This window comes from Cajanus cajan, chromosome 9 (assembly GCF_000230855.2).
Source record: "Cajanus cajan strain Asha chromosome 9, NIPB_CcT2T_4, whole genome shotgun sequence".
Taxonomy (NCBI): domain Eukaryota; kingdom Viridiplantae; phylum Streptophyta; class Magnoliopsida; order Fabales; family Fabaceae; genus Cajanus; species Cajanus cajan.
The window spans coordinates 56,580,137-56,607,764 of record NC_138525.1 but is presented as its reverse complement, the minus strand read 5'-3'; the positions used below and the strand labels follow the sequence as shown (position 1 = coordinate 56,607,764).

At 33.6% G+C, this 27,628-nt stretch overlaps 5 protein-coding genes across 6 annotated transcripts; 2 read left to right on the top strand and 3 right to left on the bottom strand.

Annotated features, from left to right (window-relative positions):
- Window positions 1-3,461: 3,461 nt before the first annotated feature.
- Window positions 3,462-9,261, top strand: LOC109817841 (uncharacterized). Its single transcript, XM_020383188.3, has 4 exons — window positions 3,462-3,712; window positions 3,790-3,899; window positions 4,004-4,191; window positions 8,375-9,261. Exons 1-4 carry the CDS (start codon window positions 3,540-3,542, stop codon window positions 9,083-9,085), a joined length of 1,182 nt encoding a protein of 393 aa, XP_020238777.1. The 5' UTR covers window positions 3,462-3,539; the 3' UTR covers window positions 9,086-9,261.
- Window positions 9,262-9,716: 455 nt separating this feature from the next.
- LOC109818847 (UDP-glycosyltransferase 71K1) lies at window positions 9,717-11,365 on the bottom strand. The gene has a single exon (XM_020384381.3). The coding sequence runs from the start codon at window positions 11,277-11,279 to the stop codon at window positions 9,876-9,878; it is 1,404 nt and encodes a 467-aa protein (XP_020239970.1). The 5' UTR covers window positions 11,280-11,365; the 3' UTR covers window positions 9,717-9,875.
- Window positions 11,366-13,469: 2,104 nt separating this feature from the next.
- Window positions 13,470-14,318, top strand: LOC145952197 (uncharacterized). Its single transcript, XM_083064421.1, has one exon. It carries the CDS (start codon window positions 13,470-13,472, stop codon window positions 14,316-14,318), a length of 849 nt encoding a protein of 282 aa, XP_082920547.1.
- A 7,543-nt stretch (window positions 14,319-21,861) lies between these two features.
- Window positions 21,862-24,355, bottom strand: LOC114916928 (UDP-glycosyltransferase 71K2). The gene is made up of 2 exons (XM_029274645.2): window positions 22,525-24,355; window positions 21,862-22,338 (listed from the first exon to the last, which is right to left on the bottom strand). The coding sequence occupies exons 1-2, from the start codon at window positions 23,507-23,509 to the stop codon at window positions 21,935-21,937; spliced, it is 1,389 nt and encodes a 462-aa protein (XP_029130478.2). The 5' UTR covers window positions 23,510-24,355; the 3' UTR covers window positions 21,862-21,934.
- Window positions 24,356-24,578: 223 nt separating this feature from the next.
- LOC109818957 (Quinone reductase family protein) lies at window positions 24,579-26,794 on the bottom strand. 2 transcript variants are annotated; one of them, XM_020384529.3, is made up of 5 exons: window positions 26,641-26,794; window positions 26,040-26,140; window positions 25,809-25,902; window positions 25,266-25,531; window positions 24,579-24,964 (listed from the first exon to the last, which is right to left on the bottom strand). In XM_020384529.3, exons 2-5 carry the CDS (start codon window positions 26,063-26,065, stop codon window positions 24,739-24,741), a joined length of 612 nt encoding a protein of 203 aa, XP_020240118.1. In that variant the 5' UTR covers window positions 26,066-26,140; window positions 26,641-26,794; the 3' UTR covers window positions 24,579-24,738. The 2 variants fall into 2 exon arrangements, with proteins under 2 accessions (XP_020240118.1, XP_029130480.1); XM_029274647.2 differs by lacking the exon at window positions 26,641-26,794 and adding an exon at window positions 26,399-26,623.
- Window positions 26,795-27,628: the final 834 nt, after the last annotated feature.

The following is a 27,628-nucleotide window of genomic DNA, read 5'->3' as shown; positions in this document are numbered from 1 at the left end:
TCCTAAAAAGAGAAAAGACAAGTGGCCGAGAAGTAATCATACCCAAAGATGATTCCTTGCATGGAAGCCATATGTGCAGGCAGAGAATGCTTCAGAATTTGGTTAGAGTATGAGTTTTCCGACCTCCGTAAAGGTCCGTAATCCTTATATTTATAGAGCAATCAAGAGCGGTTAATTCTGTGCATGTACGCTTTCAACTCATAACCGCTATCCACTATATTTGCTACGTGGTCTTGAATTATAACTTCCTTTAACCGCTCTTCCCACGTTCCTTGTTTCTTCGATTGATTTTTTGGTAACCGTTTTGGCTTAACCTCCATGTTCTGAGAGTCTCAACTATTCTCGAGCAACACTTGCTTTTTCGAGTCCCATAATTTCGAGTGCTCCCACGTCCCACGTGAGATTAGTCACAAGTATTCAGCATGTGTTGATTTTACTTCTCGGGCAGCGCTATCAATCTTTTCGAGTCACATGATTTTCGAGTATGCCTAACACATGCATAATAATTAAAATTTAAAAGGTATGTTATTACTTATTAACTAGCACCGCTACCGTGATAGTAGAAGTTGTAGAAATCCTAAGCGCCGTGAAACCCTCTCCTCACGCCAGTAGGAACTAGAAACCCTACGACCGCTCGTCCCGTCAGGATTATCCCTCTTCACACCAACCCCTGTTTCCCACACTATGCCATCATCTCCACAATCCAACACATTCCCAGGTACTCCACATTTATTTTCTCACAAATGAGTCTCAATCGTTTTCCACAATTTTCAAACTTTTTTCCCCTTTTAACAAATTCCTTAATATTTGCAAATGGGTAATGTAATGCCCATCTCACGTTAACTCAACGGTTCCAACAATGACATTTTTTTTCCTTTAATGTTTGATCAGACATTATCGGTGGGTAACTTAGAGATTGTGGGGTGTTGTTGGATGAAGTGAAGTTTTGTGTTTTTCGTCCAAGATTGGATTTTTCGTTGTGGGTAATGATTGATTTGTTTGCCGCGGGTGTTGAGCTCAAATGGGGTTGTTTTCATGTTGTGAGCTCGGGTTATGGCTCAATCTGACTAATCCGATCCAGTTAATCCGAGGCCCGAAAACCCGAACCCGATAAACCCGAAATACTGTTACGATCGAAAATGAGCTATTTTTTTATTGGTTTGAATTGAGCTAAATATTTTTTACTCGAATCCGTCCGAATCCACCCGTGCTCAGGCCTAGATTGCATCATTGGCACCAAGTCAACATTACAAGTAGTACAATTTTATTAATTATATAAAGATAAGATGATACTTTTAATTATTATTATTTTTCTCTATATTAAGAATCATATCACGATCTTTAAATAAGAAATAAGTATAAAATCACTTGAGAAGTACTTATAATGTATATAAGTAATGTTTAGCACATTATATTTATTTATGTTATATAAGTTAATCGGAAAAATAGAAAAGTAGTAAGATAGAAAATGTGTTTTTTGTTCAAAATTACTGCAGTCTTTTAAATATGTAAGAAACGATTTAAAATTTTAAAAGATAGGTAAAATGATAAACTCTTTTATTATATGGTATTTATCTAACTTTAAAAAAAATATTGATAGATTAAAAAAAGAGAAAAAAAAAGAGAGAAAAAAAAAAAGAGAAATTAACAAAAAGATATAGAGAATATGAGAAGAGAGAGATAAAGAGAGGAGAAAGAGAGAGAAAAAATAAGATGAGAAAGGAAAGAAAGAGAGGAAAATAAGAGAGAAAATAAAAGATGAGAGAGAGGAGTGAAAAATCTCTTTTGATGAAATTGTTAGATGAGTGAATTATATATAAATTAATATTTTAATTTAAACTAAATATTTATTAAACATCACTAATATTTATAATAAATTTTATATACAAATAAATGTTATGTTTACATATATAAAATATATTTAAAATTTATATAAATAGATATTTTTAAATTAATATTTTAAATTTTTGATAAATAATTTATATTTTAGTATAATATTATTTTATTTATTGATAATTTATTTTAAAAATATTAAAATTTAATTTATAAATAATTATGATAAACAAAACTAAATTAGATAAGAAGTTGTAAAATTCTTAAAAATTCTTTCATTGAAGAAAAACTCTTAAAAATATTTTTACACAAGATAGATATTTTTGTTTAATATATAGTTAAAATTTAATTCATAAATAATTATGATAATTTTTTTTTTCTAAATTGAATTAGATAAGAAGTTTTTTTTCTTCTAAAAATCTTTTTGTTAAAGAAAAATCCATAAAGAATCTATCATGCAAGATAAAGAGATTCATGTTTGATATATATGGGTTGATTTTACTTAAAAAAATCACACAAATCCATCAAAATAATTTATTGAAATTTTTACGTTTTTAAATATCAATAAAAAAATTTAAGTAAAAAAGTATTAATTAAATACCATTAGATTTTGATGTACTCTTAAAAAAAACTTAATTGTCATAATTAAATATTACATGTCTTTTTCATATTAAAAAAAACTATTGATTGAACACTACAAAAGCTTTTTATAGTGAAAAAGTCTTTTAAGATCTTTTGAAATTTCAATCCAATATATCTCTTTTCAAATTAGAAGAAATAACTATCTCTATTTTAAAATAAAGTTTATAACTTAAATTTAAAATAGAGACTCAAATTACGAATTAATAAAAATAGGGACCAAAAATACAATGAGCTCATTAAATAAAATTTTGAATTTAAGTTTTGTGTAAAAAAATTTGTCAAAAGAAGAGACTCTATTAAAAGTGACTACTCAATTTTTTCAATAAAAATTAATCATTGTCTAACTATTATTATATATAAAAAATGGATAGTTTATACCTATATATAAAAAATGTTTAACTATTATTATATTTTTAAAAATGCTTATATTTTATATTATATATATATATATATATATATATATATATGGTAACAATTGATTTGATATACATATTTTTTTTAAATAATTTTACTTTTAAATTTTTAAATATTATTAAAAATTAATTTTTTTTTGTAAAGATAAAACTCAATATCAAGATTTTAAAATTTGATGATCAAATTTAAACATTAATAATTTTTAAATATTTTTACTAAAAAAATATAAAAATATTTTTATTAAGATAAGATTGATTGTATTTATTAAATAGAAAGTAATAAAGACATAAAATTAAAAAAATTGACAAATACTTTAAATTTTACAATATTATAATATAATTAATATGCACTTTACTAATGAATAATGATTAAAATAATTATATAAATAATATAAAATTATTTATACGATTATATGAGATGAATTATTTTAAATTTTAAGAAAAAATAAATATAAAATATTTAAATCAGGAATATAATATAATGTTATTGGAGTGAGGATAAATATTTATTTTTTAATAAAGGCGTTTCTGGTAGTAAAACTAAAATGTTTGAACCTTGAACCTTAAAATGTGAAATAAGCGTTGAACCTTGTTTGCCCTAAGCATTTGGCGTTTCCTTTCTTCTCTGGTATCTCCAGTTCGTGAAGAGACATGAACCCGCTAACCCTAGTGAAGCGCATTCAGAATATAAATTCCAAAGAAGCTTCACTAGGCATCGGCGAAGATGCTTCCTGGCACGCCAAGTACAAAGATTCCGCTTACGTCTTCGTCGGCGGCATCCCCTTCGATCTCACCGAGGGTGACCTCCTCGCCGTTTTCGCTCAGTACTTCTCTTCCCTTTCAATTCACTAACTCTCTTTTATTTCTTCAACATTTTCTTTATCTATTTTTCATTGCTCAGGTACGGGGAGGTTGTCGATGTCAATCTCGTGAGGGACAAGGGCACCGGCAAATCCAAGGGTTTTGCGTTCCTTGCATACGAGGATCAACGAAGCACGAATCTCGCTGTGGGTTCGTCTCTGTCCTCTGATTCTGTTTTATGTTTTGTTTTTGATGAATTTTTGGGAACCTGATGGTGAATTGCGTTCTGATGTTTGGTTTTTGTGGTGCCTCAGATAATCTGAATGGGGCGCAGGTGTTGGGTAGGATTATTAGGGTGGATCATGTTGATAAGTATAAGAAGAAGGAAGAGGAAGATGAAGAGACGGAGCGGCAGAAGAGGGAGGCGCGTGGGGTTTGTCGTGCTTTCCAAAGGGGCCAATGTACTCGCGGAGCAAGCTGCAAGTTTTCTCATGATGAGCAAGTAAGATGACATTGAGCATTATGGTTTGTGTTAAAGTTTAATTGAAGTGTTCAAATAGTTAAGTTTAATTGAGCATTAATGCTTATTGGAAAGAGTTATTGGTCTTTGACACTTTGATATCGTTGGAGGAGAGTTTTGATATTGGTTGTAGTGCTGAATTACACCTAGAGCTGCGTTTGTTTTTTTAGGTTGTAGATACGTTACTGGTCACATAAAAGTTCGGCTAATAAGTTGTTCATTTATATTTAGATCCTCTTATTTTGTACTTTCTAGTCTCCTTTTTTCAATGAAATTCTGTTGCTGAAAAAATGGTCTTGTTAGTTCGTTTGCTCGATCAAGACTTACTTAGCCTCTTCTTCTCTCAACTTTGTCACTTGGAGTGTCTGAATCTCCAACACCACTCTCACTGAACACTTGCAGTTCTGGCCACTAATTCTAGTAAACAACTCTGCTCAAATCAGCCAGACTTAAGCTAGCCATGACCTCTAAGTACATAAATTGATAAGCCTCCTTAAGATTTGTGTTTGCAATTGTGATTAAATGTTGTTGTATGTATCTGAAATGGCATTGACTATTGAGTTATAGCTTGTAAAGCTTTGTGCCACTTATGGTGTTCAAATTGGCTTGGTCCAGGGTTTGTAGTTGAGCACATGGGGTGCTTTGACAGGGGAATCAGTGATGAACTCCCCTCTGATGTTGAGATAATGTGTCTAGTGTCTCTGTCTGGAGGCCCTTTTCTAGAACAACACATAATGCTAATATTCTTGACTTTGTGTCTTGTGAGTGGGTTGTTTTCTGCTCTTTTTAATAATAGGCACTTGATAGGTTGATTTTCTGGTATTAAAAGCCATTGTTTAATTAGAAATTAATAATTTTCTGCTCTTTAATTCGATTTAGTTTTCCATTTGATTTATATTACTATAATTTCTTTATTTCTAGTTTAATGGTATTTATAGGTCTATGTAAATGTAGTCAAATGGTGGGTTGTTATAGAGTTGGACCCAGATGTAGTCAAATAGACCAGTTTCTATAGCAGTACTTAGCCTGTCTGGATGGGACATTGAGCAGCTGCACTTAAATATATCTTCTTCTGTCTGGCATACTCTGATGTTGCCTTGTAAAGTCATCCGAATTTTGGTTGAGCTTGACACTATGGGAAAGTCAATCCCATCCAAAACTGCATTGCCTTAGGAATATGATTAATAAGCATTGAAAACAACGTTTTAAGGATATCAGTTGGTCTGGTCATTAATTAAGGAAGGTATGATTGGATTCACGTAAAGGGATGCAATCATGCAATGAAGTTGATGGTAATATGTTATCATGGACGATATTAGTTGTCTTTAAAAACGTTTGTCTTTAGGTGACTTGATAAATATTTTGGTTGTATGATCCTATATATATATATATATGTATGTATCAAATATTGGATCTGCATCTAAATTAATGTGATTCTCGATAAAATCATGTTTTCTCTGTTTTTTTTTTGAATTTGAATTAAATATGGTTATTTTTAGAAGTAGTATTCAATAATTAATTGGTCTTAATTCTTTGAAGATGCGTGATATTTTCTATCATTGGGCATCTCTAGAATAATAAAAAGGTTGAATATTTTATAATTATAAGTTAGTAGTTTTGTTTGGTTTATGTAGGCTTTTCCGTGGGTGTTGCATCAAGTAGTACAGTCTGAGTTTAAAAACTGATTAGGATATACTGTTAGGCAAACTTGGATTTGAATTTAATGAAAATTTGCTAAAGGTAACTTATTTGGAGCCACATTATTAGAGAACGTTGTATATTTAATTGTGACTATATTTCTTGAGAATAAAGAAATTTGCTTCCTTATGCATGGGCAACATGTATAGTCTCATTTGAATATTTCTAATTGTCAGGAGATAATCTCTCTATCAGCTTTCCTATTAGAAGGCTAGTTAGATTTTGCGTTAGGAATGAAAAAGAGATGGTATCAGCGGCCCCTAATCTAGCTAAGTGGTCGTTGCATTGTAGGATGAGAGGGTGTGGCTTAGAGGGTAAACTATTAGAACGAGCATGGTTATTGGAGTTGGTGTTGAATATTTGCAAAGTGCAATTGATAGGCCAACTTGCTATCCTTCCTTGGCTATTGATCAATATATATGGCCTTGGAGACATGAGGATTTTTATCTTAAACTAAAACAAATAATTGCTAACTGATCTATAAGATTGATCTAACTTATTATAACTTACCAGATATACGTTAATGCAATGTCTCCCCAGCCTAATCTTTACTACTCATACCCCGTTGTTTTATTAGTCTTTCCCTCATCATTCTATAATCCCGCTTGGGTTTTGGTCCGTACGTCATTTTGGTACACTATTTCTAAGTTTCTTTATCATAAGTTGCACGAGGGACATTGACATTATTTTGGCAGTTGCAACTTGCAACTGAGACAATTATGTTTCTGTCTTTTGTGAAGGGTTATTTTATCCATGTAGACATGGGTGGGGTGAAACAATTACTTTTGGTTACTACATTGATATAATAATTATTACTCATTTCATTCAAGATTTATTAGTTTCTTTTTTACTTTTTCTTTTGGGTTTTGATTTTTGAAAATTGGGAAAGGTAATTTTTGGGGTTTTTATTTTAAAAAAATAGTTACATCATGATAACATGCTAATCTTGTAAAATAATAGATTAAAAAGGATTAAATTGAGGATGAGCATGAGATTTGGAGTGATTTTCCTTTAATATTAAATTTTAATTTTAGGTTAATTATTTGAAAGGAATATTTTTATATAAGAAATGTTTAAATTACATAATTTTTTATTATATTTTTTTACAACTATCTATTATCTTGTTATCAGTTTTGAGACATTTATAAATAAAACGACATTTTAAACATTCTTAGTATCAATATTAGAACTTTATTTAAAATGTCCAGTTTATTTTGTAAAGCCTCAAGATCAACAGTAAGACTTGTTCTAACAAGTGTTAATTGTTAAAAGGGGCATTCATATTAGTAAAAATAGTTACCAATTAATGTTAAGATTCATTTTTATATTAAATAAATGAAAATAACTAGTTTATTTAGATAATACTACCTCCGTTCCTATTTATAAAATCCCACATAGAACAATTGCTTGTTCCTTTATATAAGATCCAATTCATAGTAATTTATGTATTAATTATTTTTAAACTAAAATACTCTTGATTAAAGTATGTTCTTTTAATTTGGTAAAATGCATTAGTTATAAACTCTTATTGGTTAGGAGAAAAATAAGTATTTATTAAGAGAGATGAATAGTATATAACATGCACTCTTATTAGTTAAAAAATATATGGGTATTAATTAGGAAAGAAAAGTAGTATAAGGGTATTTTAGGAAAAAAAATTGGACAAATTTATTGTCATCAACTAAATTAACTACTTTTCTCAATCTTAGTGAATTAGGTAATTGAGTTTTATTTATAGGAACAAAAGTAGTACATAATAGAAATTATAAATAAAAAATGAATCATTTTATTTTGAATTAAAGATTTTATAAATAAAAGAAATATAATTATTTTATTTAAATATAAAATTTAAACGTTGGTTATTTTAGGAATGTAGAAATTTAATTGCTATTCACATGATTTTATAAATGAAGGAATTTAATTTCTTCACCCAAACAAGAAATTTTATAATGTCAGAATTTCAATTGAAGCAATTGAAATTCTAAAATTTTAAAATTTTTTAGAATTTAAAAATTCTCTATCCTAACACAACCTTAGTAAGTCCCAAGATTAATAATATTGCATTTAAAATTAGTTGTCGGTGATGTTGGAAGTTGTAGAATAAAAAATGTACTTGAGAGGCTCATTTATAGTTGTTCACAACCGTTTAGATGTTACTAAAGTATAGTATATATTAATTTCTTATGCAAGAGAAATGTAATTATTAAAATTAAAGGGAGGAAATTGTAATTTAGACATCTGATGGAAAAGGAGTGAAATTTACCCATAATTGTTTGCTGCTTCTTTTTCATCCAGGTTCTCTGCTTTGTATAACTTCTCATTTTTGCTTTGCATATATATAGTTAAACTTTTGAAGTTGTGTTTTTTATAAAATGTGCTTTATTTTGGAATAAAATCTCCTTAGATGCAGATAATATATGCGGCTACCTTTTCATATGTTCTGACTGTCTTTGTTGCCTTTATTCAGAGAGCTGCAAACACAGGTTGGGGTCGTGCTGAAGACAATCCAAAATGGGGTCACGACAAATTTGAGGGTCCCAAGAAAGAGGGAAGATATGGTAACAATGAATCAACTCATATTCCAGAAACTAGAGACAGAGATTCACGATTTAGAGCCCGTGACAATGATATTGAATTACACCACCAACCAAAGAGAAGTGATAGAAGAGAGAAGACAATGCGATTGCACGATGATTATGATAAATTTGAGGGAAGAGAAAATAACAGAAGAGAAGAAAAGAGATCAAGAAGGCATGAAGATGATGAATTTGAACGTAAGTTGAGTGAAGATCGATATAGGAGAGAAGAAAAAAGATTAAGGGATGACTACGCAGGTACGGAGCTTGACCCAAAAGAGCATCGCGGAAGGGAAGACAAGAGGTCAATAAAGCCAGATGGTGTTGAGTTTGAACCCAAGTCGCGAGATTCTGATCCAAGGGAAGATAAAAGATCCCGTAAGAAGGATGATGATGATTTTGTAAGGAAGTCAAGAGAACCCCATAGTAATAGGGAAGACAGGAGATCACGAAAGCACACTGAAGATGAATCTGCACCAAGGTCAAGAGAAGATTATGATAGGAAGCAAGATAACAGATCACATAGAAATGATAGAGATCGAACTGAGTCAAAAGCAAGATATGACTTTGACACGAGAGAAGAGAAAAGGTCTAGAAGGTAAGGGCAGTATCAAGGTCTGGATATGAGTAGGTCATTCCTTTGTTGTGAAGCTAAGTGGTATTAATGTATTTCACAATTTGATAACCTGAAATGTAATTCAATTCTTAATATCTTTTGGTGTGGTTAGTTTGATAAATATTTTTTTTGGTTCAATGCTAATGCACCATGAATACAATATATTTGGTCTGTCTACCAAAGTTGCTATCTTCTGTACACAGCAAAAAGCGAAAGCTTTGACAAGTTGAAGCTCGCAATTTTTACGGTTAGTCTACAAGATGCAAATTAAGATTCCAAAATCAAACTCTGCACGAGCATGAGATTCTTGTCTTTTTTCTTCGATATAAGTCCAACATTCATTCTCCCTAATATTTACGCACAAGCTGGTACATCTTGCTTGACACTATCCAATCCACCCATCTCTAAAAAAGAAAAAAAACAAAACCTTCACATAGTTTTACTTTTAACTGAAATCCAAGTTACTGTACTTAAATTTAAAAGGTTCAATAAACTTTTGCAGTCACAATTTTCGAACTGATAAGAGGTTAATCTATTCCATTTAAGTTAAGATGTGATTAACAGTTTGGTATAAACCATCCAGTGAAAAAGCAGAACAGAAAGGAGGAATATCGCAGTTGCTGAAGTAAATTTGTCATACACGAACTGAACAATTTCAATTTTCATCTTCAATTCGGTCTACATTTCTTCTCAGTGGAATGACACACATGTTTCTGGAAATAACATCTTACATTTGGAGAAAGGAGCAACTCCATCTATGTAATACAACTATGGCATTAGTTTCTACCTATTACATTATCAATTAATTCTCCAACAGAAATGAAAGAAGACCCACCAGTAAGGACAGCTTTCCTGGCCTTCTCTTGCATCTCTTTCACCTTCTTGTGTACCATATTATCCTTGTCCATCAATTGTTTCAGTCCTTTCTCTATGTCCTCTGCCATTACAAGATCACTACCCTTTCTATAGTCTAGTCTCAGCTCCACTGCTAATCCAAATTCTCTCACCATCCTAAAAGCATTCAGCTGTTGTTCTGCATAGATAGGCCATGTCAATATTGGCACCCCAAACCATAAGCTTTCCAAAATAGAGTTCCACCCACAATGAGACACAAACCCCCCAATGGCTTTGTGAGCCAAAACCTCCACTTGGGGTGCCCATCCACATATCATTCCCCTACCCTCCATCCATTCTAAGAACCCTTCTGTTAAGGTTCTGTCTGCATTGTCTCTGGTTGGCGGAGAACCCATTGCCCACAGGAACCTAACTCCACTGCGCTTAAGTGCTATTGCTATTTCTCTTGTTTGAGATGGATCAAAGCTTCCCATGCTCCCAAAACAAAGAAAGACCACAGATGAAGGTGGCTGCTCATCTAGCCACTTCAATACTTTGTCATGCTGGGCCTGATCCAAATTTGGGTTTGGCCGACCCTTAAGATCAATCAAAGGCCCAACAGCATAGATAGGAGGCGTTTGGCCATCAGATAATGCACCGATAGCATACTTCTCCATCTCATAAAAAGAATTAACAATAATACCTTTGGTGTCCATGAACCTCTGAGCAAGCTTGTAAAAGGCAACATATCCACCATCTTTATTAAAAGCAGGACCAGGCAAAACACTTGGAGGAACTGGATCTGGGAAACCCGGAATCAACAACTCAGGATCAGAATCACTGAACACGTCCTCTATTTGACGTTTGAGAAGGGAAAGCATGAAAGCTGTAAATGCAACATTTGAAGTCATGAACATGTAAGAGGGGATACCCAGTTCGTTTCCCACATCAACCATGGACAAACAAAAGAAATCTAGGACCAACCCAACAACTGGGTGTGGATAAGATGATAAAATGTTTTGCATGGTGGCCATGACATGGGGCTTGAGGCTCTCCATGAAGGTACATATGTAGTGTTCAATAGACTTGAGCGCTAGCTCCTGAGAAGGTGGTTCCACTTCAGGGAGATCAATGAGTTTAATTTTGGGTTGTGAGGCTAAAACTGATCTGATGTAAGATTCTGCAAAGGGAGTAAAATGGAACTTGATGCAGAGGATTGTGATGGAAAGATGGCTGTCACGGTTGATTAGAAGCTGTGCAAATTCCAGGGATGAAGTTAAGTGGCCAATCCCTGGTGAGGGAATGAAGATAAGATCTGCGTTTTTCTTCATCTCAGTGCCACCCATTTTCTTTGAGTGATTGGAGAGTAGTTCTTCTAGTTGGAGTTTGGATTGCTTTTCAATTTTGGCTTAACTATTATCATGCCACACTGCATAAAAAGTTAGCAACCTGTTTTTGGGATTTTTAATGTATATTTATGAATTTTAATGAACAAAATGAAAAAGAAATTATTATTTCAAAAGTAACATAATCATTAGTACTTAATATTTGCTTTATTTTTAAGATACGATGATGATATATCTTTAGTTCACATGTAATAGTTCAATAATAACAATAAAATAAACATTTTCTTTTGAAATAGTGATAACATTTTTTTTTAAATAGTGAAGTATTATATAAGACTTTATGAGTGTAGACAAAGAATTAAAAAAAAAAAAACACAATATTTTTATATTAGTTTGTCTCAACTATTAATACCAGATTAGTTCTTGATCAATTCGATTAAGTTTCACTATTTTTTACAAAGATATAAGTATTCTTTCATAAGTTACTTTTGCATCAACCTAAATATTCTTTGACTTGTCTTTTTAAACAATTACTCAAGTATTCTTTAAACACACAACTTCTCTATGCTTTAATAATCAAGTAATATTTTGAAGTTAAGTCTCTTCAAGCTCAAAGTAATAATACAAAGTTATAGCTAAGAAATCACTGTTATTTTGTCTTATTATCAAGACATGATATAACTAGAGCTGTCAAAATGGGCTTGTCCTGGTGAGCCAACCCGGCCCACCAAGGGTTCGAGCCGGGTTGGGTTAAAAGAAATTTGAAAATTTTAATATGGGTCAAATTTGAACCCGGCTCACTAACAACCCGGCTCACCCGGGTTGAACCCATGATGAGCCGGGCTGGCCCACCAACCTGTGATTAATTTTTTTTTATAAAAAAATACAATAATTATTGGGTCATAGTGCAACCCAACATGAGACAATAATGATTTAATATTGGATTGTGATTTGTAATTTTTATGATTTTGGATTGTATTTGAAGTTTAAGATGATTTTGGATTATATTTAAAGTTTAAGATGATTTTGGATTATATTTATCTATTTGAGATTATTTAGATTTGACTTAATTGTATTTAAAATTATCATTTAATATTTGGGATGAATGATTCATTTATGAATGTCTTAATTAAGAATCTCAGATTTTTAAAATAAGTTTAAATTTTTGGGCTTTAGTTGTATATTAAGAAAAAAAAATGAATTTTTTTTAAAGGTGAGCCAACCCGTTTAACCCACCAACCCGTGGTGGGCCGGGCCGGGTTCGATTTTTTTGAGCTCACTGATAAATGAGCTGGGTTGGGTTGGTCCACCAAATGGTCAACCTGTGGTGGGCCGGGCCGGGCTGGGCCGGATAGCCCGTTTTGACAACTCTAGATATAACCAATTCGAGTACAAAGCTTTTTACACAAATAATGAATATGATTTTTTTGCAATTTATGTTTTCTCTTTCTTTTTTGAATCTTTTACAAGTTTTTTTAAATAGGTGCTTCATGAAGATGATCATAACAAATCCTTGAGCATCTCTCATAGACTTGTTTCATCTATCCTTGTCTTTGTTCTTTGTGGAGAGAAGTGTCCATTGGTGTATTAAATGTGGACATTAAATGTGTTTTACCAAATTGTCACTTCTTATTTGATCAAGGAAACTAATTATCATCTTTAAGATACCAATTGGAAGGAATTGTTGCATGTGTCAGTGAAAAACGACTTTTTTTTTAGACTTTGCATGTTTCAAGGGATTTGTTTTTTCTTTCTTTAACGCAAAACATGTCCATATTTCTTTTTTGTAGTGAGTGCCGAATAATTTTTTTTATCCATTTTGATTTGTTAAGTAATACCATAGAGAAATGTGATTTGATTATCAGAATGTTGGAGATATTTTCTATCTTTCTGTTTTAGATTTTGTTTTTTGTTGCTATTGTTAAGTTCTAATTTATAGGAAAATAAGTATTCAGTTCCAGTATTTTAGGGATCACATCGTAGGGATGTAAATGTGATCTATTTTGTAAAAAGGATATAAGTAGCCCTATTTTCAGAAATCAATATTAGAAAAGTTTTTCCTCTACTATCTATCAGTTATAGAGTTTCAACAATTGGTATCAGAGCTCCAAAAGGGGCATGATAACCTAGTGAGAGAGAGCGTGAGTCAAACACAGTGAGAAAGTGACGTTTCAACAAAAAGGAGGAACAATGTCAGCCTCCGAAAAATTTGTGCAACTAGCCATTCCCAAGTTTGATGGTCATTATGACTTTTGGTCAATGACGATGGAGAACTTTCTCAGGAGCAAGGAGCTGTGGAGCCTAGTGGACAAAGGCATTCCTACACCAACACTTGGGTTAGGATCAGCAAGCGAGGTGCAGAAGAAAGTTGTGGAGGAGGCCAAACTCAAAGATATGAAGGTTAAGAACTTCTTGTTCAAGGCGATTGATAGGGAAATCTTGGAAACAATTCTTGACAAAGGGACGTCGAGAGCAATTTGGAATTTAATGAAACAAAAGTATCAAGGATCCATGAAAGTAAAAAGGGCACAAATTCAAGCATTGCGAAGGGAGTTCAAGTTGCTTACTATGAAGGAAGGTGAAAAAGTAGACAGCTTCTTGGGACGAACCTTGATGGTGGTGAATAAAATGAAGTCCAATTGTGAGACAATGGAGCAAAGTACATTGGTTAGTAAGATACTGCGATCATTGACAACCAAGTTCAATTATGTTGTTTGTGCAATAAAGGAATCCAATGATCTAAGTGCTCTAAGTATTGATGAGTTGCATGGGAGTCTACTTGTACATGAACAAAGGATGCAAGGATACCAAGAAGAGGAACATGTGTTGAAAGTAACTCAAAAAAACAGGCCCAACAAAGGTAGGGGTCATGGTGCATTTAGAGGAGGACGTGGCAGAGGTAGAGGGAGACAACCTGTAAATAAAGCCATTATTGAGTGTTTCAAGTGTCATAAGCTTGGACACTTTCAGCACGAGTGCCCTGACTGGAAAAGAAAGCCAACTATGCTGAGTTGGAAGAAGAAGAGGAGCTTGTGTTGATGTCCTATGAAGAGCCACACCAAACATGGGTAGAAGAAAGATGGTATTTTGACTTAGGCTGTAGTAATCATATGATAGGGAATAAAGCATGGTTTCTGAATTTGGACGAAGAACATTGCATGACAGTGAAGCTTGGAAATGGCATGCAAATGACAGTGGCAGCAAAAGAAAGTGTCAGGATGCAAGTGAAGGGAATAACTCAGGTATTATCTGATGTTTATTATATTCCTAAACTCAAAAACAATTTGTTAAGCATATAGGACAACTACAAGAAAAAGGATTAGCCATTCTGATTCTAGATGGCACTTGCAAAGTGTTTCATCCGAGGAGGGGACTGATTATGAAAACTGATATGAGTGAGAATAGAATGTTTTATGTGTTAGCTTCTATGGAACCAAATGAAATTTTGTGTTTACAAGATGAAACTGCCTTAGAAAAAGAAGCTCACTTATGGCACTATCGGTTTGGGCACTTGAATCACAAGGCACTAAGAACACTTGCTTGTAAAAAGATGGTGATTGGTTTACCGTCCTTGAAGTATCCACAAAAGATATGCACCACGTGTTTAACCGGAAAGCAACATAGAAAACCTATCCCAAGCAAGAACTTATGGAGAGCATCAAAGCAACTTCAACTGGTGCATTCAGATATATGTGGTCCCATACAGCCAGCTTCGAACAGTGACAAGAGGTACATCTTAAGTTTTATTGATAATTTTACTCGTAAAACTTGGGTATATTTCTTACATGAGAAATAATAAGCATTTGCAACATTTAAGAAGTTCAAGACTCGTGTTGAAAAAGAGATAGGAGCATACATAACTTGTTTAAGGATAGATAGAGGTGGTGAGTTCACCTCAAATGAATTTGAATAATTTTGTCAATCACATGGCATCAGCAAACAGTTGACTACATCCTATACTCCTCAGCAAAACAGAGTGGCTGAAAGGAAGAATAGGACGATTATGAATGTTGTCTGCTCCATGTTAAATGAGAAGCAATTTCCTAAAGTTTTTTGGCCCGAGGCTGTGAAATGGTGTGTGCATGTTCAGAATCGATGTCCGACAGTAACAGTTGAAAACAAGACTCCAAAAGAGGCTTGGAGCGGTGTGAAACCCGTGGTGGAGTATTTTTGCATTTTTGGATGTGCAGCACATGTTCATGTACCAAATAAAAGGAGAACTAAGCTAGATGATAAGAGTAGAAAATGTGTCTTCCTAGGAGTTAGTGATGAGTCCAAGGCATGGAGGTTATATGATCCAATCTCAAAGAACATTATTGTCAGCAAAGATGTTATTTTTGAAGAAGAAGAAAATTGGGACTAGGGTAGAACAGTGAGAGAAATCCAGCAAGGTGTATTAAAATGGAAGATAAAGATGACAGTGAAGGGGAAGACAACAAGAATGAGGAAGAAATTGATGAAAATGAAGAAGAAAATGGTGAAACAGGTTCACACAATTTGGGTAGCAGCCCAATAGAATCACCTCAAGGGAGGGGTGAACGAGAAAGAAGAGCACTATGATGGATGGCAGATTATGAAACTGGTGAAGGATTTTCTAAAGAAGAAAATTTAAATGCAATGATGATGATGACTGAAAATGATCCAGTTTCATTTGAAGAAGCTATGGCAAGCAAACATTGGAGAGAAACAATGTCAAAATAAATTGAAGCTATAAAGAAGAATCAAACTTGGGAACTTACTGTGTTGCCTAAGGGAGTCAAACCTATTGGAGTTAAGTAGGTGTTTAAAATAAAACTGAATGTAGATGGGCAAGTGGAGAAATACAAAGCAAGGCTAGTAGCAAAAGGGTATGCACAACGTCATGGAATTGATTACACTGAAGTCTTTGCTCCAATGGCAAGACTTGATACTATTCGTGTGATACTGGCCACGGCTGCCCAATTCAGTTGGGAGGTTTTTCAACTTGATGTGAAGAGTGATTTTCTTCACGGGGTACTTAAGGAAGAAGTGTTTGTACAACAGCCTGAGGGATTTATAAAAAAAGGGGAAAAAGAGAAAGTTTATCGATTAAGGAAGGCATTATATGGCCTTAAACAAGCGCCACGAGCCTGGTACAATAGAATTGAAGCCTATTTTGCACGAGAAGACTTTGAAAGGTGTCCCAGTGAGCACACATTGTTCACAAAGTCATAGGGAGGTAAAATATTAATAGTCAGTCTTTATGTTGATGATGTAATATTTATCAGGAATGATAGAACCATGTGTGATAGATTTAAAAATTTAATGATGTTGGATTTTGATATGTCCGATCTGAGAAAGATGAATCATTTTCATGGAATTGAAGTCAAACAATGTTCGAATGGAATTTTCATCTGCCAAAAGAGGTATGCATAAAAAGTGTTAACAAGATTTGGAATGCAGGATAACAATGCTATGAAGAATCCAATAATGTCAGGAAAAAAGCTGTCTAAAGATAAAGGAGGAATGAGAGCTGATGAAACTCTATTTAAACAACTGGTTGGAAGTCTCATGTATTTAATTGTTACTAGGCCTGACTTGATGTATGATGTGAGTTTAATAAGCAGGTTCATGACCAGCCCCACACTGGCTTGCAACAAAAAAAATCTTACGTATGTAAAAAGAACAACTGGTTTTGGAATTTTTTATAAGAAAGGAGAAAGCAACCTAAAACTCAGCCTTTACAGATAGTGATTATGCCGGTTACTTAGATGATCGGAAAATACATCTGGATTTGTGTTTATGATGGGATTTGGAGTTGTTTCATGGTCCTCCAAAAAACAAACAGTAGTTGCCTTATCTACTACGGAAGCAGAATATATAGTTGCGACATTGTGTGCTTGTCAATGTGTTTGGCTTAGAAGGTTACTAGAGAAAATTAGAGTTAAGGAGAAGACAGGAATCGTGGTTATGTGTGATAACAACTCCACCATACAGTTGTCCAAAAATCCAGTGTTTCATGGAGAAAACAAACACATTGATGTAAGGTTTCATTTCTTAAGAGACTTGGTAAATGATGGGGTCATTAAACTAAGCCACTGTAATTCCCAGGATCAACTTGCAAATATCATGACAAAACCATTAAAGTTGGAATAGTTTGAGAAGCTTCGTGACATGCTTGGAGTAATTGATGTAGATGCATTGGTTTAAGGGAGGGAATGTTAGAGATATTTTCTATCTTTATGTTTTAGATTTTGTTTTTTTGTTGCTGTTGTTAAGTTCTAATTTTTAGGAGAATAAGTATTCAATTCCATTATTTTAGGGATCACATCGTAGGGATGTAAATGTGATCTGTTTTCATTTTCTATTTTTTAAAAAGACTATAAGTAGCCCTATTTTCAGAAATCAATATTAGAAAAGTTTTTCCTCTACTATCTATCAGTTACAGAGTTTCAACACAGACATCATAATGATATATATTAAATGCTTGTCTTATAGAAGAAGTAGTTCGTCTGATAGACTTAATCTCAATATAACCAATTGTCTATTATAAATTGTTTAATAGTGTGATCTAAAAAAAATTTCTTTGAAAAACATCTAAGCTTTTTATCATTAAAATTTATATTTTGAGAGATCCATGATCATCTTTTGATTTAACAATTTCTTCCCTTTTATGATGACAAACACATTTTTGAAAAGAGAAAATGTTATGCGCAATAAATCTATTTGATTTCATTTTTCAAATGAATGGTCAGTATTCAATATATTTCTTATCATAACACATATATCTATTTAGAGCAAATGTTCTTCACATGTTCAGACATATTATATATTTTTTTTAATACAATCATTCAGACAATCGAAACTTTTATCAAGGCATTATATGTGCATTTATATGTTCATGCATTTTCTCAAGACATTATATATATATATATATATATATATATATATATATATATATGATCAGATTATATATCAAAACATACCATATATAAGTATTAGAGCGTTAATCAAACTATATATTAGAGAATCATTTCATGCATAAGTATCAGAGTATAAGTATTAGTGTATTTGTACCAAAGCATATACATATTTTTAGAGTGAATATAAACTTCATATAATAAGCTCTCTTGAAGTGGAGTGATAAAGTTTGAAGATTTTAAATTTTTAATAATAACTATTATGCTTCTCCTTTGCCACCAACAAAAAGCCGGGACCAAGGCAAAAATGATGTTTGACCAAAGAAGAACTAGTCCAACGATTCTTCACCAAAGCTAACTTCTACATGAAGCTTGCTAAGCTACTTCTAGTATTTGCAATCAAAGTGGAATTGCTGACGAATGGACTGTTGGAGAATGGAGACTAAGGTGTTGACCATGGATTTTATGAAATTATTTATGAAGTCGTTAGAACCTCTTTAGTCGAAGGTGACAACACTTGCTCTTCTTGTTTAGTTAGAGGAGGGGCAATAATAGTGGAGGTAGGGGTAATGTATGTATGCACAACAAATATTTACAGGTTAATAAACAATAAAAAGAAAACAAAAAGGAGATGGATATATATAACAACCACATGGTTATTAAAGAGTATTGCGAACATATAGGCGAGTGGCTAGAGGGATGGGAGATTGCAAGATTTTGTGACCCATAGTGATGATAGGGTAATCTTTATTGACACCAAAGGATCCAGATTGATGATCTTTGACATAATGTAGATACCTCATATCCTTGACATAATCGGCTGATTGTTCTTTCCCTTAGTATACTAAATGCTGCACAACCTTGAGTCTGGACTTAGCTTGGAAAAATTTGGTCCAAGGCTGGATTTGGCATGGTTGTTGGGGTGCGTTAATCATAAATAGAAGGTTGTGAATGGTTCCTTCATAACCTAGTTCCATGGTGACCCTAGTACAACACACGTATTTTTACTCATATCGTAGTTGTTTGATAAGCTCTATTGTTTGAGCATCGAGATGATGTAGACCATATAGATTAAGGGGCTTCACCTCAAACATTTCTTTAGTGTAAGGATAGAAAATCTAACGTTCTTCTTGGTAGTAGAGACATAGGTACTTGTCCATATTCAAGTAAGACGATCTCCATAAAGCATTGCTTATGCGAATGTAGTCAAGGCCATCCTCCTCATTTGTGAGCTTTTCCACCAATTGCTCTAGATTGGTAGAAGAAAAACTTGATGCTTCTATGGCTTCATTGGGTGGAATGATCTAGGCATAATGCTCTAGCCATCTTGAGTTTGGTCCTACTAGTGTGGTAACGACATTTAAAGGTTTAGCCTTAATTGCACTTGATTTAGTAGATGGTTGTGTATTGTCACTAGCTATCCCAACAAATGTCCCAATGTTCTCTTCAATAGATGACAAGACCCCCTTAACACCCACATTTGATTCCTTAGATAGAACATTAGATACAACAATTGGTGTAGGAACATTTTGGACTTATGGAAATGTTGGAGATTCTTTTGCAATCTTGTCCTCAATAGCAGACACTCTTGTTTATGTTGGATAAAGACTCTCCGTGAGATGTGAGAGAGAGTACTTGGCTACAAAATCATGTTTGGTGAGTGAGTGTTGGGCTTCCCTCATTGTCCTATGGTAGTTCATCTTGTACATCATCCTAGAGAATGCATTAGACAAAGAGACGATATAATGTCCACTAGCATATCTCCTAGTGTCTGCTCTAGCTCCAACTCACATTGTCTTCATCAAATGATGCATGAAGAGCTACTTGCAACATTCTGTCCTCCTTGGAATCCATCTCAACCTTTTTATTCTCATGTTTCTGCACTTCTTGCTAAGAGAGATGCTTGGCATGCTTTAAACTTTGGTTAGAAGGATTTTTTTTTAGGTGGTTAAGAGGGTAATGTTTTGGCTTGTATTTGGAATTCTTGGGCTAGTTTTCACTTCATCCTTCACTTCACCTTGCTTCCTCTTCAATCATGGAAGTAGGTGAGTGATCCCCTTACGCTTGAGGGTGGTGAGGTTGATCTCCATCACTTCTTGCCTCACTTGTAGCTGGTGGTGTTGATGTTGGCAACTTCAATCACCTTAGTGAAAAGCACCCCATATGAAATGTGTGCTCTCTTGTTCTTTTCTTGGTCTCTTTAGATGAGACAAGACTTTTAGTGGGTGAACATCAAATTGAGTAAGTTCAGTGCAACCCTCGAGCAAAGATGACAAATGCAAAATTTGTCCACACAAATATGTTATCCTTGAAGCCAAATTGAGGGATGAACATGTTGAACAAGTTGTGCACCAACCCTACACAAAGGCTTCATTTTCGTCGTGCGAAAGAACTTCTTTAGCTCTGCCTTGTTAGATGGACGCTTAGAGGAGAAGAGCATAACTTCCATTGTCTTTTTAATGATGGCCTTCTCCTAATCATTAGAGTAGGTTAGTCTAACTTTTTTGCATCTCATGAGGGTGGCAATGAGGGTTGGAGTGATCTTTATCTCTAAACCATTGACTAGTCTTACAATGGTGTTGTCGTTGACCATTGCAGAAACACAAAAATAAGCATAAGGTGCATGGAACCAATTGCACCTCACCTTTGCAAAGTTGGGCCTTCTTGCCTTGTTGAGGTAGTGCTTGATAGGGAATCCATGCATAGTAAGTTGGGTTAGAGAGACATACTTCCTAGGGAGGAAATAAGACTCTAGGTACTCCTCCATGGGAACCTTGCTTATGCGAGTAGCTATTTTGGGTGCCATTGTTGAGAGTATGGAGTGTTGGGATTATTTTTGACGACTTTTTTAAGAGGATATATTTATATCAAGAATAAAGGGTTATGTCTTGTTATTTTTATCAAATTATTTCATACATGACTTCACAATGGTGAAATATTGTTTGCTTTAGGCCTAGATTTTGAAGATTTTGCTTTTGATTATCATCTAAAAGGTCTTTCAACCATTGGAGTATATGTGTGCTTTATAAACTCTTATTTTTTTTTCTTCATATTTTATCGATATGGGACTTGTTTGTATCCTAATATAAAAAAGGGGTTTCAGAGAGAGATTTTAAAAAAATCTCCTAACTAGGCGAAAAATCAACTGTTTTGTTAATTATGTTTGGTAGAGATAAATTTTACAATACTTTGCTAGTAGACTCTAGCTACTAAGATTTAGAAAAGTCTCACTACTAAAATTGTGCTAAGAAGGATATTCACAGTTCCTTAAGAAGGGAAGAGAAAGAAAAAAAAAAAAAAAGGAATATTGTACAGATTCATATTAACTTTTTATGAGGAACTAACCAACAATTTCTTAATCAAAGTAGTTGCGCTTGAAAGATTGACATAAACCAGCTTCTTCCCCGAGTTCAAATGTCAACAAACAGCATCATTACATTTACATCCCTTCTAAACAGTATAGAAAGAATTGTCACAATAGCTTAACTACATCTATAATACATTTAAGATGTTTGAAAATCATTTGGGTTGAACTCAACTAAAATAGAAAAAAAAAATTACCCTCACAATCTTTTAAATCGGTATCCAAACATACACATATACCACAACAAACATTGTCTTATATTAGAATGATCATCTTCGTGCAATTAATGGCATACAATATATATATAGCTATAAGCCTATAAATATAATAGTTACCGAAATAATTAAACTTCTTCATTCATTCATTAATTCAAATAAAATGGGCAATCCCATCTATGAAATACAACTATGGAATTAGTTTCTATCCGTCATATTATCAATTAGTTCTCCAACAGAAATGAAAGAAGATCCACCAGTAAGGACAGATTTCCTAGCCTTCTCTTTCACCTCTTTCACCTTCTTGTGCACCATATTATCCTTGTCCATCAATTGTTTCAGTCCTTTCTCTATGTCCTCTGCTATTACAAGATCACTACCCTTTCTATAGTCTAGTCTCAGCTCCACTGCTAATCCAAATTCTCTCACCATCCTAAAAGCATTCAGCTGTTGTTCTGCATAGATAGGCCATGTCAATATTGGCACCCCAAACCACAAGCTTTCCAAAATAGAGTTCCACCCACAATGAGACACAAACCCCACAATGGCTTTGTGAGCCAAAACCTCCACTTGGGGTGCCCACTCACATATCATTCCCCTGCCTGTTAAGATACAAACAAAATCTTATATCATCAAAACAAAAAATATGAACATGAACTTATATGTACACACAAAACAATATCATATCAATTTGAAAATGTGTGTGAATACCTATTGCACAACAACATCATACTCCTCTTTGAAAAATATATCTCTACTAAATACAAATGCAAAAAACCGATCAGTACCTTCTGGTAAGAATTTTGTCTCTTCATTGTCTGTGGTTGGTGTAGAACGCATAGCCCACAAGAACCTAACTCCACTACGCTGAAGTGCTAGCGCTATTTCTCTTGTTTGAGATGGATCAAAGCTTCCCCTACTCCCAAAGCATAAAAAAACAACAGAAGAACCTGGCTGTTCATCTAGCCATTTCAATATTCTGTCATGTTGGGCTTCATCCAAATTGGGGTTTGGATAACCTTTGAGATCAATCAATGGACCAACAGCATAGATAGGAGGTGTTTGAGTTTGACTTTGACCATCACATAATGCATCGATAGCATACTTCTCCAATTCTGAAAAAGTGTTGACAATAACTCCTTTGGTGTCTTTGAACCTCTGAGCAAGTTTATAATAAGCAGCATATCCACCTTCTTTGTTGAAAACAGCATCAGGCAAAACACTTGAAGGAACTGGATCAGGGAGACCCGGAATCAACCACTCGGGATCAGAATCATTGAACACATCATCAACTTGACGTTTCTGAACGGAAAGCATGAGACTCAAAAACCCAACATTTGAGGGCATGAACAAATAAGAAGGGATACCCAAGTCATTTCCCACATCAATCAAGGGTAAACAGAAGACATCTAGGACCAACCCAATAACGTGATTTGAATGAGATGATGTTAAAATGTTTTGCATTGTGACTTTGACATGGGGGATGAGGATCTGCATGAAGGTCCAAATGTAGTGTGGTGGTGATCTCAGTAGTTCCTGTGGAGGTGGCTCAACGTGAGGGAGATCAACGGCTTTGATTTGAGGTTGTGAGGCTGTATGTGATCTGATGTATGCATATGAAGAGGAATAAGGGAGTTTTATGCAGAGGATTGTGATGGAAAGATGGGTATGACGGTTGATTAGGACTTTTGCTAATTCGAGGAATGAAGCTAAGTGACCAATGGAGGGTAAGGGAAAGAAGATCAACTCTACTTTCTTCTTCATCCCAGACATTGATTTTTGAGTATAATGGGTGGAACTGTGTTTAACGTTTGTGTCTTACTTAAACTGTGGCAGTTTGTAAGTTTGATTCATCTTCAATTTGATCTTTGATATTTCAGCGCACAACACAAATGCAGATGGCAAATGAGAACGGAATCAATTGATACTTTTGGTTGAGAGATCTAATCAATTATTTTAGGCCACATAGTCAATTCGGCTTAGTCAATTATTACAGGTCATGTCAACTGCAAGAAAGGAAAATAAAATAAAATAATTTCGAAGCATTATTTAAAAGTGACCCGAGAGGAAGTGTCACGATTTGGTTGTTGATTCTGATCTAAACTTTGTAAAGAAAAGAAAATTTTGACCTGTCACGATTCCCTATCAGTTTATTTATTTTTTGTCTATATTTTTAGTCTTTATTATTAATTACCATGACGTGACAATCATGTGGTAATTTTTTTACAATTGCTATAATTTTGTAGTGGTTTAACAACCGTAAAAAAAGTATATCATTAAAATGGTCTCGCATTTTATCAGATTTATGTTGTTGGTCCGTCTGTCTAAAATTTTTTCCGTTGTTTTTATTGCTCCACATTATCAAACAATGGTGTGATTACTTTAAATGCTATGATAATCTATCCAGCACTACACTACAAAAGGATAATAGATGCTATTGCATCTAGAACGCGTCAAATAAATTAGGCTTGCGTGTTTTAAAACTTTGAATAAGTTTAGAACAAAACAATGTTAAGCTTGCGTTATATATCAATTATGATCACTTCTGTTGCAGACAAATTGATCGTTGATCTTTGATTGTTGAAGGACGGTGCAGCTTACAGATATCGTAGTAATACAATTTTCCTGCCATCCTCTGCTAATGGTAGAATCAGAAAATGGAGTTACCTTGTAATGTACAAAAAACTTAAGTGTTGGATTGGATTTCTGCTTTAGTCTATGGCTTTTGAGTAACTAATATAAATGTGGAATAACAATTACAAAACACTAATAGTAACAAAAGTTTTTAATAGTTCAAGCAAATACTTCATTAGAAAATAAATACGAAGAAATGATTCCTTAGTTGGTTAGTTAAATATTTTATTGGAATAATTGGAGAGTTTTCTGAAAGAAGCCTTTCTATCTTGTCCATTGGTAAAAGTAATCCTTGAGTCTGTGCAATCAGAACTCAGAAGTTGTAGATAATGTAGAACTTCACAGTTCAAAGTATCTTGACAAAGAGGTTAAATTCTCAGCTTTTTTGTTATTTCAGCAAGATATTTACCCTGGTAAAAGGCCTGCTGCAGTTCTATCTCTGTAGGTTGACGAGATCCATCTCCTGCAAAAGTTCCAGCACCATATGCGGATCCTCCTTTTACCTCACCCATCTCAAACATGCCACTTCCAAAGGTGTATCCAAGAGGAACAAAAAGCATACCATGATGAGCTAATTGAGTTATAGCTGTCAATCTGCAACAAAAACATTAACATGAAACTGATGTGAAAACTAAAATCAAGTGGTCATGGGGGCTTAGCATCCTAGCTGAAATAATGAGACTTATTGATGCAAATAATTCATCATTAGAGATGCGGTTTGTAATTAGTAGTTGACCTAATATAAAGACTCACTACCATATTGTAAATACACTTTCTGATTCAATCAAATAGCATTTTTCCAATTTATTAACATGAATACTATCATATAAAAAGGTTGTTTTATATGAGAAGAACCAAATGAAACATTTTGAGGAAATGTCAAGGGGATACTTACGCCGAAAGTTCTTGGCCTCCACCATAAAAACCAGTACTCCAGAAGATTCCAGCAGGTTTGCCAGCCAGTGCTTGGCATGCCCATAGCTCACTGGTGGCATCAAAGAAGGCCTTGAGCTGGCTTGGCATCATGCCAAAACGTGAAGGAAAACCAAATATCAAACCATCAGCCTCCACAAGTTGTTCTGGCCTTATGTCTGGTATATCATTTGGTTTAGGAGGGGCCTTTAACTTTTCCAATATTTGATCTGAAAGCATCTCAGGTACCTGTTTTCAGAAAATCCAAAACAAACTATTAACTAAGATTGAAACGATCATCACCGAGAAGGGAACCAAATGAAAAGATTGCGATTCACAACTGCAATTGTAGCCTAATTATTGTGGTTTTGAGATCTCTATAATGCACAAGGAGTGTGGTTGCAGCCACATTTATCTACAGCTTTGCTAATTACAATGCAACTAAAACCACAATTTAAAACCATAGGACTCATCATCCAAATATTTGCTACGTACAAGCACATTCTAAATGATTGGAAAAAATTACCCGCCAGAGTGTTGCTTCAACACCTTCAACTGTAGCAGCCCCTCTGTGTACTTCTCTTGCCATAGTGTCTACATGTCCATACAAGGAGTAATACCTGCAAAAATCCATGTGATAAGGATCATAACACAAAATCAAGTTTCTGTTTAATGAATGCTTCGGTTGGATATCTCATATCTGCACTCTGCACAAAAATGAAAATGTAACAAAAGTATCACTTGACAATATACTTACACAATGTACACCTTGGTGATAGCCATCTCTAATTTGTTGTCTAAAGTTGAAACACTGATTACACTTTTGCCTCGCTGCTTATGGAGCTACTGTTCTGGCCCCTGGATGACCAGCAGATAAAGCAATCAAGATTACCGTTACAACTTCAAGAATTGATGATCAGAAGTTAAACAGAAATAGCGCATATGAAAAATGTGAAATACTTCATCTACCGGTTGTGCCACTAAGAAGCATATAGTTGGCTGCACTATGCTATGTTAATTATACCAGAAAACTCACACATGAATGAATTTGGGTTGTTCAAGTAAGTTAAATTTACTTAAAATGAATCAATTAAGTCATAAAATACCATAGCATACCTCCTATGAACACCCCAAGTAAGGCTAGAAGATGAAAAACCAAAGATTGTTGATTAATCAGCGCTAGAGAAATGAGATGTGGTCCACCATGAAAGGGGACTAAGATAAAGATATAAAGAAGAAAACTAAACTAATTGAGATGTTTTTCAGGAAAAACAATAGAAAGCTCAACCAATCTCGAATTCATCATCCGACAACAAAGGTGGGAAAATCATCCTATGGATAACAGGAGAGAAACAAACCTTTTAACTCGGATGAATTGAACCCGGGGAAAACGTAGACACATGACACAGAAAACGATGGCACGTATATTTATATTTATTTATGAAGAGCATTGGTTGAATAAGCAAAAATGGGAGTGGTTGGAGTTAAATACTTAAATTGGATGAAGAACTAAAACTCACGTGGCACTATAGAGATAGACTAGACATGTGGAGTGATTCTTGTGACGAGGATATCTTCTATATACAAGTAAAAATCCACTACACCAATAAACAAGTCTCTCTCTCTCCTAACAAAAATAATTTTAGCTGATATTATCGCATTGTTTTTAGAAATTTTTCTCGATCTTTATTTGCTTAATCATGGTATCATCAATCAATCAAAACTACTTACGCGTTCGTAGATTAAATGGTCCCTGTCGCACGATAACCCCACATTTAAAAATATTATCACTTTTTAAAATAATATTAATTAGATTTCTTAATGGGTTTATCTATCCTTACAAATTTGCCCAAGTTAAACTATTTAATCTCTTTTCTCAACTATTAAACTCTTCCTCTTTTCTATAGTACTACTTTGCTATTATTATATAAGATGTAATTCTTAATATCTGATATATTAATTATCTTTTAATTAAAATATTCTTATATAAAATATCATCGCTTAATTTGATGAAATACATAGATTATAGATATTTGAAAAGATATATATTTTAATTAGTTAAAAAATATGTAATATTAATTATGAGAGAGATGTAATATAAAATATATAATCAAATTGATTAAGAAAGATAAATATTAACTGAAAGAGAAAAGTAGTATAATATGAGGGTAATGTTGAAAAAAAATATAAAATTAAGAAAAATATATTATTATCACCTAAATTATCTATTTTTATTTCAGTCTTACATATATAAACAAAAATAGTATAATATTTTATAAAATAATATATTTTTATTTATTTTTCTTTATCTCAATATTTATTAAATCTACAAATAATATTTCTTTC

Bases quoted from the DNA above. Each gene is read 5' to 3' on its own strand.
- LOC109817841 (XM_020383188.3), top strand. From the start codon at position 3,540: ATGAACCCGCTAACCCTAGTGAAGCGCATTCAGAATATAAATTCCAAA. The intron at 3,900-4,003 runs GTTCGTCTCTGT...GTGGTGCCTCAG, and splicing joins AAGCACGAATCTCGCTGTGG to ATAATCTGAATGGGGCGCAG. The intron at 4,192-8,374 runs GTAAGATGACAT...GCCTTTATTCAG, and splicing joins AGTTTTCTCATGATGAGCAA to AGAGCTGCAAACACAGGTTG.
- LOC109818847 (XM_020384381.3), bottom strand. From the start codon at position 11,279: ATGGGTGGCACTGAGATGAAGAAAAACGCAGATCTTATCTTCATTCCC.
- LOC145952197 (XM_083064421.1), top strand. From the start codon at position 13,470: ATGTCAGCCTCCGAAAAATTTGTGCAACTAGCCATTCCCAAGTTTGAT.
- LOC114916928 (XM_029274645.2), bottom strand. From the start codon at position 23,509: ATGTCTGGGATGAAGAAGAAAGTAGAGTTGATCTTCTTTCCCTTACCC. The intron at 22,339-22,524 runs GTACTGATCGGT...GTATCTTAACAG, and splicing joins GACAAAATTCTTACCAGAAG to GCAGGGGAATGATATGTGAG.
- LOC109818957 (XM_020384529.3), bottom strand. From the start codon at position 26,065: ATGGCTATCACCAAGGTGTACATTGT. The intron at 25,903-26,039 runs GTAAGTATATTG...GGATTTTTGCAG, and splicing joins ATCACCAAGGTGTACATTGT to GTATTACTCCTTGTATGGAC. The intron at 25,532-25,808 runs GTAATTTTTTCC...TTCTGAAAACAG, and splicing joins TTGAAGCAACACTCTGGCGG to GTACCTGAGATGCTTTCAGA.